Here is a 13,155-nt window from a genome sequence, read left to right on the forward strand (position 1 = left end):
CCTACACAGTAAATGGTAGGCCTCTGGATAGTGTTGTGGAGCAGAGGGATCTAGGTGTACAGGGGCATGGTTCCTTGAAAGTCGAGTCGCAGGTAGATAAGGTGGTCAAAAAGGCTTTTGGCACTTTGACCCATCAGTCAAGGTATTGAGTATAGAAGTTGGGTGGTCATGTTGCAGTTGTATACGACGTTGGTGAGACCACATTTAGAATATTGTGTTCAATTCTGGTTAAAGGATATTGTCAAGTTTGAAAGGATTCAGAAAAGATTTATGAGGATGTTGCCAGGACTAGAGGGTGTGAGCTAAATGGAGGTGTTGAGAGGCTGGGTCTCTATTCCATGGAGCGCAGGAGGATGAGGGGAGATCTTATAGAGGTATACAAAATCATGAGAAGAATAGATCAGGTAGATGCACAGTCTTTTGCCCATAGTAGGGGAATCGAGGACCACAGGACATAGGTTCAAGGTGAAGGGGAAAAGATTTAATAGGAATCCGAGGGGTAACTTTTTCACACAAAGGATGGTGGGTGTGTGGAACAAGCTGCCAGAGGAGGTAGTTGAGGCTGGGACTTTCCCATCGTTTAAGAAACAGTTAGACAGGTACATGGATAGGACAGGTTTGGAGGGATATGGACCAAGCGCAGGCAAGTGGGACTAGTGTAGCTGGGACATTGTTGGCCGGTGTGGACGAGTTGGGCCATCGGGCCTGTTTCCACACCAGTGCAGAGCTAATTAGCTATGTCCAGATCTCAGATTCTGTGGGAAAAGGGAGACCAATGCACGTATTTAGAGGTTGATAGTGAAGTGCAGTCTGTGGTGGCTCAGGGCCAGGTTGTAACATTGTGCCTTTCATGATTGGGTAGGGAGCGGGTGTAAAAGAACATTATGTCAGGAATTATGTCGCTACATTGGCATCAGGCATTCGAAATGGCAAGACCAATTTGATAAGGAGTGCCCAGTCCAATTTCCGGAGTAAACCCAATGCCATTGTTAACAATGCCTTTTCTGAGACATAGATCTGCTATGTTTCAAAAAAATCTATGTGCTTACAAATTTAAAAAAATTTATTGCCCAGTTTTCCATTGTGCACTTTTTTTACTCAGATGAACACCCAAGATTGTCATCATGTATGAACTTTAACAAGTTACATAATTGATTTCACTCTGTATTTGGCATAATTTCAAACCATGTTTATTGCAAACATTAAATTAAACAGTAGAAAATGTGTATTTAATTTACAGAAATAGCACCAGAAAGTTGCTTTTTCACCAAGTTTCATATGTTCAAAGATGTACACTAATATACAAAACAAGAGGATTTCAAGTTCATGTGTATGTTGAACAATTCTTAGTTATATTAAAAAAATTCTGAACTGCAATGTAATGCTAGCATTTATTACTAAATATTAACAATTATAGATTTTCTCAATACATTTTTGGACAAATATTTCAAATCACTACAAATGTTCTGGCTGCTTTTTGCTCTTTGAGTGGCACAGTGGCGCAGCTGCTGCCTTACAGCACCAGAGTCCTGGGTTCGATCCCAACTACGAGTGCTGTCTGTACGGAGTTTGCACGTTCCCCCTGTGACCATGTGGGTTTTCTTCAGGTGCTCCGGAGGATGTACAGGTTTGGAGGTTAATTGGCTTGTGTAAATTGTCCCTCATGTGTCGGATAGAACTAGTGTACGGGAGTGATCGCTTGCCGGCACAGACTCGATGGGTCGAAGAGCCAGTTTACAAGCTGTATCTCTTAAACTAAACTACAGTCTACCGTCAACTCACTAAAATAGTCAATTGATCAAGTACTTAAGTAATTACTGTGCTATAATCTGTACTTGAACGTTATTTTTAACACAACTAGTTTCAGTTAAATACATTCATCCACTTCACAATCTTTGACCATTCACAACCACTCGGTAACATTTTATACCAATATTGAAGATGCAGTTTTTAATTTCTGCCATAAAAGTGTGTTAATGAATATTACAAAAGCAATATAGCACTAATCTAATTAATGCTCTGATGTAAAAACAATTTATAGGCCAATAATGTTCAAACGTTGAAAGCATACGAGTTGCCAACTGGTAAAAGATTAAGACCTGATCAAAATTCCCTGTTATAACTGACCATGATTGGGATAATGATAGAAATGATCTAATTGCGCATAAGAGGATAAATGTATGTTCTCTCATTTCTCAATTTGCTCTTTATTGCTCTTGAGTCCAGGTAACTACTGTTGATTTCATTTATCTGCTTTCTGAATCTTTGGATATTTTAATGTGAGAGGCAATGTCCATCAACTTAAAGTGAAGAAATGAAAATTGGCACGAATTATGTAGCTCAGCCTCTATAAGGGAATGAAGGATTTTCATAAAGTATTAAAGTTTACATTTCAAAATAAATTACACTGGCAACTACATGGACGTTTTAAGCTACCTGAATCAAAATGTCTAAGAAAACAAAACTTAGCATGGTTGTATTATCTAACCGGATTATACTGGCTGATGGTAGCTAATATCCTGATATACAGTTTAGCAGGCAATGGTTGTGCCAGTATAATATTCAAACCAATACAGGACATTTTTGAACTCCAGATGTTGATTTGCCCTAGCACTTGTCTTGCGCCAGATTGTACTTCATGCTGTTCAGTTCTCTTGCATTTTATGTGGGACTTACTTTGAAGAGAAAAACTATTTAGATTAAATGGCCACCAACTGAAATATTTCTTTTAAGGTCCCATATAAAATCTTAAGCTATTTAACTCGTTCAGACAAAGCCAAAGTGCTGGAGTAACTCAGTGGGTCAGGCAGCATCGCTGGAGAACATGGATAGGTGACATTTTGGGTTGGGATCCTCCTTCAGACTGATGAAGAAGGGTCCTGACCCAAAACATCACCCATCCATGCTCTCCAGGGATGCTACCTGATCTGCTGAGTTACTGCAGCAGTGTCTTTCTGGCAAGACATTACTGTTCTCAGAGAATTAATAACACATGGACAGTAATCTAAAGACCTTATCTTTGAACATATTTAGCTTGAATATACAGCAACTCAGTTTTGTTTTACTTAGTGGTTCTTGATTTTTAAATCTAGATTGGCCATGCATCATTACCGTTCTAGTGTGGTTCAGAGTGCCAGGTGTCTACGTTTGAAACAAGTATTTCCAGTTTGTTCGTTGTGAGATAAGCAGGAATCATTTAAAATCAAATGGTGGCCACTTCTTTCAGTTCTCGCTGCTCATGTTATGTTGGCTTTGTCAGCTATGCATTGGTAAATCATTCAGTAAAATACCACTGAAAGTAGAGTACAGCTCCTCTGTTCCTGTGTAAGCTAATTTTCCTGACATGACAACAACACTGACTTCGTCACCAGCTTTCAGCCTGAGGATCAGGCTGAATACAGCAAGGCCACCTCCAGGATGTTTTTCAGTCTTATCCATTGCAATTTCTAGTAGTTCAGTCCTGTAGCCCGCAGTATCCACTTGTGCAATGCTTACATTGGATACCGTCAGCACAGCCTCAATGCGTTCATTTCTCTGCGGAGTCAACACAGCGCTAATAAAATACTGTCCACTGTGAGGAACAGTAAATATACCTGCAAAACAAAGAAAAGAGAGCTTTATATTCTATTGAGCAGTGTCCAGAACTGATAAGTTGGTCAAAGGTTCCACTGCCATTCACACCACACAATGGCCTGGCGATAACTTCTATAAGATATGCATCACCGACCATTGATTTCCCACATGCAGATCAACATCCTGAAGATAAGAAATGTTCAATTGAATAATTGGCCCAAAATAGCGAGCAAGAGAATGGGTAACTGATGAATGGTCTCTTAACCCTTCAAAGTCATACCTCTACCTACAAGGCACAGATCAAATGCAATGGAATAACTTCAACCTGGTTGAATTAATAAGGTCCAAAATGCTCAAGATGTTTAACATCATCCAGGATGATTAGGACAAAACAATTCCTTGATTAGCACTATCTACCACTAAATGCATTTCATTCACTATTGTAAACACTTCCTCTACCACCAATGTGCAGCACCAGTAAATCTGCCTGCCAGTTCAGGTACAACACATTCCTCTTGTTCAAGTCACCTTTGCCCCAGAAGAGATCCCAATGGTCCAAAAATCTGAATCTCTGCCCCTTGCACCAACTTCTCTCGCATGCATTATCTGTCCTATGTTCCTCTTTCTACCCTCACTAGTACTGGGCAATGGGAGTAATCCAGAGATCACTACCCTGGAGTTCCTGCTTTTTAGCCTTTTGCCAGCTCCCTATAATCATTTTGCAGGACTTCATCCCTTTTCCTACCTATGTCATTTGTGCCAACATGCACAACAACCTCTGGCTGCATCCCCTCCCCCTCCCACTCGAGAATGTCGTTCAGCTGCTCTGAGACTGGTTGGGACCCTGGGCCCTGGCACCAGGGAGGCAGCATTCTATCCTGGAGTCGCAATTGGTGCCATAGTATCTCCTGCCTGTCCACCCCTCTAACGAACAAGTCTCCTGCCACTATGGCTTTGTCTCAGAGCTAGGCTCTGGTCACAGGCCTGACTGCTGCACATCCCTGGCATAGACCGGGTCATCGCTCCCAACAGTAGATATAACATTTTGAGAGGCATAGATAGGATAGGCAGTCAGAACCTTTGTCCCAGGGTGGAAATGTCCAACACCAGAGGGTATAGCAAAAAGGTGAGAGGGAGAAGGTTTAATGGAGATGTGAAGGGCATATATTTTTACACAGAAAGCAGTGGGGGCCTGGAACACCGTGCCAGGGGTGGCCATGGAGTCAGATATGCTTGTGATGTTTAAGAGGCATTTAGATAGGCATATGGAAGTGCAGGGGATAGAGGGATACGGAACATGTGCAGGCAGATGAGATCAGTTTAACGTGGCAGCATGTTCAGCACAAAGATTGTGGGCCATTGCGAGCGTTTAATTGGCTGAGAAAGAGCCACAACAGCCAATAAAAAGGAGGGAAGTCACAGAATAGAGATTCTTTTATACCTGCGAGAATCAGGGAGAGAGTGGGTGAGCAGCCATTTTGAGAGGCTAAATTCAAAATCTCAATTTTGTAAAATCAGCTGGAAAGTAGAGTTTGTTTTGAGAAGAGGGGGAGGAGGGGACATTTAAAGAAGCAGGCTTTTGATTGACTGAGGCCGAGACAGAGCACTCAATAAAAGGAAGGGAAGGTTTAGCAGACTGGCCTTTTGGAAGTGGTGGTGTTGGGAGAGAGGCAGCGTGGCGGAGGTGTGGCAGATGTGCAGTACTGTGGTAGTGCAGTGCAGTTGAACTACTGTGCAGTTGAAGTGCTGTGTCTAGGCTAAGTGCAGAACTGAGGCTTTGGCTCAAGAGGCTTCAGTGAGAAGATCTGAGGGAAAGGAAATGGCAGGTCAAGCTATGGTCTGCTTCTCTGTGTATTACTTCAGAGGATTTGGGTGTCATTGAGATGGCAGGTGGGATATTGGAATGCTCCACTGCAGGAAGTCAGGGGGATTTCCCATGCCGCTGAAGACTACATTTGCAGTAAGTGTGTTCAAATGCAGTTCCTTTAGAATCACATTAAGGAACTGGAGCTGCAGCTAGATGACCTCAGGATTATCTGGGGTTTGAGAGGAGTTGCAGTGAGGTGATCACACCCAAATACAAGGAGGAAGTGGATGGGTGACCACCAGGAAAGGTGGTAGGCAGAAAGGGCAGGAATCCCCTGGGGTGTTCACCTCTACAACAGGCATACCCCTTTGACTGCTCTTGTGGGAGAGGACCGGCTGGAGGAGAGAAGCAGCAGCAGTGGTATGGTGTGCAATGTCAGGTCTGGCTCTGAGCCACAGGCAGGAAGGAAAAAGTCAGACAGCAATCAAGATAGGAGACCTGTTAGTGGACAGACAGCAGATTCTGTGGCAGCAAGGATGGTGTGTAGCCTCCCTCGTGCCAATGTCCAGGATGTCTCTGACCGTTGTAGAACAATCTCAAGAGGGAACCTCTACTATTTGTGATATATATAAATAATGGACATAAACGTAGACTGGTTGGTTAATAAGTTTGCATAAGGCACCAAGGTTGCTGGGGTCATGGACTGCGAGGACGGCTGTCAAGAGCTACAACGGGATATAGATCAGCTACAGAAGTGAGCGGAGCACTAGCAGATGGAATTTAATTCTACATGTGCGAAGTGTTGCACATTGGGTGGTCAAATGCAAGGGGGAAATATACAATTAATGGCATTTCCCTCACCAGCATTGATATACAGAGGGATCTTGGGGTCCTAGTCCATCGCTCCCGGAAAGTGGCAGCACAAGTAGATAGATTGATAAAGAAGGCATATGGTATGCTTGCCTTCATATGTCAGGGCATTCATATGTCAGAGTCAGGATGTCATGATGCAACTTTAATGGGTTTTGGTCAGGCCACTTTTGGAATATTGTGTGCAGTTCTAGTTGCCTCATTGCAGGAAGGATGTGGAGGCTTTGGAAAGGATGCAGAGGAGGTTTACCAATATGTTGCCTGGATTAGGGGATATTAGCCACAGGGAGAGGTTGGACAGACTTGGATTGTTTTCTCCAGAATGCTGGAGGCTGCATGGAAAACTGATAGAAATATATAAAATTGTAAGGGGCATAAATAAGGTAGACAGAAGTTATTTCCCAAGATGAAAATAAATCACATACTAGATGGCAAGGAAATGTGCAGGGCAACTTTTTATTTACACAGAGGGTGATGAGTGCCGGGGACACACTGCCAGGGTTGGTGGTTGAGGCAGATACGATAGTGGCATTTAAGAGGCTTTTCTATAAGCATATGGATATGGAAGGATGTGGATTATGTGCAGGTAGATATGAGATGGTCTTGGCATCATGTTCAGCACAAACATTGTGGGCTGAAGAGCCTGTTCTTGTGCCGTGCTGCACTGTATTGTTCTGTTCTATGAGGGGAATAAATAGGGTAAATGTACAGTCTTTTTACCCAGGGGTCTAATCAAGATCCAAAGGACATAGATGAGAGCGCAAAGATTCAATCAATAGGAATCTACGCGTTGACTTTTTCACTCAGCCCTTGGTGGCTACATGGAACAGCTGTTGGAAGTGGTAGTTGAGACAGATAGTATAACAGTATTTTAAAGACACTTGGACTGGTACATGGATAGGAGAGATTTAGAAGGAAATGGACCAAATGCAGGCTATTGGCATTTGCTTCAAAAGGGCACCTTATCATATCATATCATATATATACAGCGCGGAAACAGGCCTTTTCGGCCCTCCAAGTCCGCGCCGCCCAGCGATCCCCGCACATTAACACTATCCTACACCCACTAGGGACAATTTTTTACATTTACCCAGTCAATTAACCTACATACCTGTACGTCTTTGGAGTGTGGGAGGAAACCGAAGATCTCGGAGAAAACCCACGCAGGTCACGGGGAAGAACGTACAAACTCCTTACAGTGCAGCACCCGTAGTCAGGATCGAACCTGTCTCCGGCGCTGCATTCGCTGTAAAGCAGCAACTCTACCGCTGCGCTACCATACCGCCCTTGACATCTTGTTTGACATGGATGAGTTGTGCCAAAGGGCCTGTATCCATGCTGTGTGGCTCTGACTTTATTCACAAATAGCAATTTGACAAGAGTATTTGGGCAGTATTCAGATGTCCACTCCGAACCACAGGTAAGTGTGGAAACCAGAACCAAAGGACATAGGTTTAAGGTAAGAGGGGAAAGATTTAATAGGAACCTTAGGGGCAACATTTTCACACAAAGGATGGTGGCTATATGGAATGAGCTGCCAGAGGTGGTAGTGGAGGCAGGTACTATCACAATATTTAAAAAAACATTTGGATAGATGCATGGATAGGATTGGGGTAGAAGGACAAAAACTGCTGCAGTAACTCAGTAGGACAGGCAGCATCTCTGGATAGAAGGAGTGGGTGACCCACCAGTGGGCCGGAGCCATCACCTCACCTGACTCCAGGCTCAGCACCGGGCCCAGAGCCTCCACGTTGCAGACTCCAACATCACATCAGCAATTTACAGTAATGATTTGCTTCTGTGACCTGTGTAATGGTTTAAGATGGATTGAAGGGATAAAGTACCGCACCAACCATGCAATTGGCACCGAACCCAAGCTCAGAACAAATGGGGAACCACCAAGGTGCAGGGCAGGCACGTGGCAGGCACTAGATAGGACTGTTCGGTACTTTTGTAACATTGTTGGCGCCAAAATGTGGCGACATTTGCGTACAACTTAGGTTGTATGCATTTCACTATGGGTACCTTAGGTATATGTAATAATAAAGCATCATTCACTCATTCATTCATTCACTCACTCAACTGCATGCTTTGCCAGTGATGTCATACCTGTGTTGGTTGCGTAATGACCTGCATCGTTGATGAGAATTTTGTTGAACCTTAAAACCCCATTATTAGCAGTGAAGGGCTCTTCAGTTAGACCAACAGAAAACACAACTTGTTTTGTAAAATCCTTGTTTCCTGTTAATAAAATACGAGTGATGAATATACTTATCAATAAAATAGACATTGATAGAACTAAGTGAAGAATTAGTCGATTTTACTGATTGAATTGAAAATTCACCAATAAAATCCATTACTCAACCTGGACAGCAGAATTCAATAATGGAAAACAGCCATGCAAATTGGATCTATTTAATGTAGGTATTCTTGGGATAAATAAAATCTGCTTTGGCCAGCTGGATACTGCCAACGCAGGAAATATTTGTGATGGGAAGAATCTGTTCAGAGCTCTTCCTATATTGGGAACAGTAAACAGAACTGTAAAATAAGGTCAATTGTTGTACTTTATGCTTTCTTTAATTGGGTATATGCCAGTGCTGTATAGTTAATTGACCACAGAGTTATCCGTGTTTTATAATATCAGACTGTACAGTTGCTGAATCATTTTTCTTCTGCTTTAAATTGTTCGTGTCAATTAAAATTCTTGATGATACTGTTATTAGGATTTGGGCGCTAAGCTTCAATGCTGTGATCTGAGGTGGATGCAGGGGCAGAGTTGCTGCCTTACAGAGGCTATGGACTAAACATTCCAGATATTAAGGGCGGCACGGTGGTGCAGTGGCAGAGTTGCTGCCTTACAGAGCTTGCAGCGCCGGAGACCCGGGTTCGATCCCAACTAAGGGTGCTGTCTGTACGGAGTTTATACACTCTCCCCATAATCGCGGGGGTTTTCTCCGAGATCTTCGGTTTCCTCCCACATTCCAAAGACATACAGGTATATAGGTTAATTGGCTTGGTGTATGTGTAATTTGTCTTTAGTGTGTGTAGGGTAGTGTTAATGTGCGGGGAACACTGGTCAGTGTGGACTCGGTGGGCCGAAAGGCCTGTTTCTGCGCTGAATCACTAAACTAAAACTAAACTAAACCAGTTCATTTATATTTAGAGGGGGGGGGGGGCACAGTGGCACAGCAGTAGAATTGCTGTCTTACAGCCCCAGAGACCCTGATTCGATCCTGACTACAGGCGCTATTTGTACAGAGTTTGTGCATTTCCCCTGTGACAGTGTGGGTTTTCTCTGGGTGCTCTGATTTCCTCCCACATTCCAAACACTTGCAGTTTTGTGGGTTAACTGGCTTCTGTAAATTGTCCATGGTGCAAAGGATAGAGCTACTGTACGGGTGGTTGGCATGGACTCGGTGGGCTGAAGGGCCAGTTTCCACATTGTATCTGTAATCTAAACGTTAGAGGCAGGAAACATGTTCCCAATGTTGGGGGAGTCCAGAACCAGGGGCCACATTTTAAGAATAAGGGGTAGGCCATTTAGAACGGAGATGAGGAAAAACTTCTTCAGTCAGAGAGTTGTAAATTTGTGGAATTCTCTGCCTCAGAAGGCAGTGGAGGCCAATTCTCTGAATGCATTCAAGAGAGAGCTCGATAGAGCTCTTAAGGATAGCGGAGTCAGGGGGTATGGGGAGAAGGCAGGAACGGGGTGCTGATTGAGAGTGATCAGCCATGATCACATTGAATGGTGGTGCTGGCTCAAAAGGCCGAATGGCCTACTCCTGCTCCTATTGTCTATTGTCTATAAACAAAACTACTTTCAACGCCAGATGGATAGAAACACAAAGGATAAATTGAAGTGAAACTTGGCACCATTATCAAGGAAAATATTCCCCAACTCTGCTATTATTCATATTAAACCAATACATGCAGAGAATTCAAAAACTTGAACAAAGTTCAAAAAGAAACACTTTTGATGCATTCAATATGGTTCCGTCTGAAGTGTTGCCGTTGATCATTGACCACTTTCTTAATGCAGTGCAGCTTTCTTAATACATTCAGCATGTAATGCATATCATGGCTATTGCTTATGGCTGCTAAACCTGCCAAATTAGTCATTTTCCTACCACTGATTGTGATGGGGATAACAGTGATTGCAGGAGGTGAAAAGAAAAGCTAGAATATCATTCTCAGGTTAAGAAAACTGGGCACTTTGTGCTAAGCTACTGAGTACAAAATCATGCCAAGTGGGAGAGAATCAGAGTCTGGAAGGCTTGAGCTTTGTCTCCTCCCAAGTGGCTCCTACTTATACCCTTTTAAAGAAACATTTGTGTCTGACGTGATTGCACTATTGGTTTATAACAGGCCTAAGAGGAATGCACTCCTTTCGATCTTATAAGTGCCTACTATGCAGTAAACTACTCTTTTAATGTAGACATAGTAGTGAATAGTGTATTGTGTAGGAATAGTGAAAAAGCTTGGATAGAGTAGATGCGGAGAAGATGGTTCTACTAGTGGGAGAGTCTAGGACTAGAGGTCATAGCCTCAGAATTATAGGACTAATTTCTTTAGTCAGAGGATGGTGAACGTGGAATTCTTTGCCACAGAAGGCTGTGGAGGCCAAGTCAATGGATATTTTGAAAGCACAGAAAGCACAGATAGATAGAATCTTGATTAGTACAAGTGTCAGGGGTAGGCACAAAATGGTGGAGTAACTCAGCGGGTCAGGCAGTATCTCTGGAGAGAAGGAATGGGTGACGTTTCGTGTCAAGACACTTCTTCAGACGGAAGTAGGGTCTCGACCCGAAACGTCACCCATTCCTTCTCTCCAGAGATGCTGCCTGGCCCACTGAGTTACTCCAGCATTTTGTGTCTAACTTCGATTTAAACCAGCATCTGCAGTTTTCTTGCAGATGGGTGTCAGGGGTTATGGGGAGAAGGCAGGAGAGTGGGGTTGGGGGAGAGATAGATCAGTCACGATTGAATGGCGAAGAAGTATGGTGTAATTCTGCTCCTATCACTTATGGTCTTATGACATACCTAGATATTATGTTCACTTTGTAATGGCAGTAATTGAAAGATCATGGCAATTTGATCATTTTATGTACACAAGAAAAGAAAGGAATTTCTATCACCTTTCACATCCATATCTTGATACCCCAAACCACTGAAGAATTTGAGGTGCCTTTGGTTTGTCCCTGGTTTGTGTAGGAAAAGTGGCAGTCAATTTGAGCACATCGAGTTCTCATGTCTAGATAATTTGTTCTTTATCAAAGTTTAGCAAAGGATAAATATTAATCAGCATTCTGGGGAAATCATCTCTGTTCAAAATAGTGCCATGTGATTTGTCTTCATGCACGAGAGTGGATAGTCTGCAGATGTGCTGTCAATGAGCCATTAAATCAAAGTTTAGTTTAGAGATACAGTGTGGAAACAGGTCTTTCGGCCCACCAAGTCCTTGCCAACCAGTGATCGCCCAAAGACTAGTTGTATCCTACACTAGGGGAAATTTACAAAAGCCAATTAACCTACAAACCTGCACATCTTTGGAATGTGGAAGGAAACGGGAGCACCCAGAGAAACCCATATGTGCCGAGAACGTGCAAGCTCCGTATATACAGCACCCACAGTCAGATTCAAACCCGGGTCTCTGGCACTGCAAGACAGCAACTCTGTGCCATGCCTTCCCAGTACTCCACTGCAGCTTCTCAATACTCCACTGGAGTGTCAGTCTGAAGCATAACTAACTATCAGATACCAAACTGCAAAGAAATGTTTGTAAACTGAGTGACAAAGTCAGAAATGGATTCATTAGGCTTGATAATTAGGGATTCTGATCATTATGGATTCTGCTTTAGTTTGATCCTGACTACAGGTGCTGTTTGTACAGAGTTTGCACATTCTCCCTTTTTCTCCAGAGATGCTGCCTTACCTGCTGAGTTTCTCCAGCATATTGTATCTATCATCAATATATACCAGCGTCTGTAGTTCCTTTCTATGCATGATTAGTGAGTTTGCAGATTACATTAGAGTGGGTGATATTGTAGATAGTGAAGATGGCTGTCAACCATGGATCAGTGCAAATTTGAAAATAATGATGGCATATTCTGTTCAGAAATAAACTTGTGACCTTGTCAAATTATATATTTTTTAACGATCAATGTGGTTGAACATACAATAAGTAATAATTATTTTACTCTTTACAAGCTTAAAAAGTGGAATGAGTCACTTATTTTTATGGTATTCTGGCCAGGCAAAAGCCAAGCATTTTCACCACTGCATCAAACCTCAAAATTCTTAATAAATCTCTATGCATATAGCGAGACTGTGGCATTGTAGATGTATTGAAAAAAAATTGCTGCCCAGAAGATACGTTAATGAAGACCTGGATGCATTCGTAGGTTTTAACTGTAGCTTCGCAAAACTATATTTTTACCAGGAAACAATAAAGTACATTCGTTCATAAGTCAAAGGAGCAGAATGAGGCCATTTGGCCCATCGGGTCTACCCTGCCATTCAATCATAGCTGATCCATCTTTTCCTCTCAATCCCATTCTCCTGCCTTCTCCCCAAAACCCCTGAACACTGTTACTAATCAGGATACTGTCAATTTTTACCATAAATACACCCAAAGACTTGGCCTCCACAACCATCTGTGGCAATGAATTCCACAGATTCACCACCCTCTGACTGAATAAATTCCTCCACATCTCCTATCTAAAGGTACATCCTTTATACCCTCTGGTTCTAGACTCTCCCACTAGTGAAAATATCTTCTCCATGTCCACTCTATCCTGACCTATCACCATTTGGTAAGTTTTAATGAGGTCCCCCCTCGTCCTTCTAAATTCCAGTGCTATCAGAGGCTCATCATACGTTAATCCAATCATTCCCGGGATCAT

The 13,155-nt window shown here is 42.8% G+C and overlaps 1 protein-coding gene across 1 annotated transcript in view; it reads right to left on the reverse strand.

Annotated features, from left to right (window-relative positions):
* Positions 1-1,417: 1,417 nt before the first annotated feature.
* The window catches only part of LOC144604668 (EMILIN-3-like), a 33,905-nt gene continuing 22,167 nt past the window's right edge, over positions 1,418-13,155 (reverse strand). Inside the window, 2 exon segments of the mRNA XM_078419310.1 lie at positions 1,418-3,593; positions 8,360-8,491. Coding sequence (XP_078275436.1) covers positions 3,256-3,593; positions 8,360-8,491 — 470 coding nt within the window. The 3' untranslated portion in view covers positions 1,418-3,255.

The sequence above is a fragment of the Rhinoraja longicauda genome, chromosome 22 (genome assembly GCF_053455715.1).
Source record: "Rhinoraja longicauda isolate Sanriku21f chromosome 22, sRhiLon1.1, whole genome shotgun sequence".
In the NCBI taxonomy this organism is placed as follows: domain Eukaryota; kingdom Metazoa; phylum Chordata; class Chondrichthyes; order Rajiformes; family Arhynchobatidae; genus Rhinoraja; species Rhinoraja longicauda.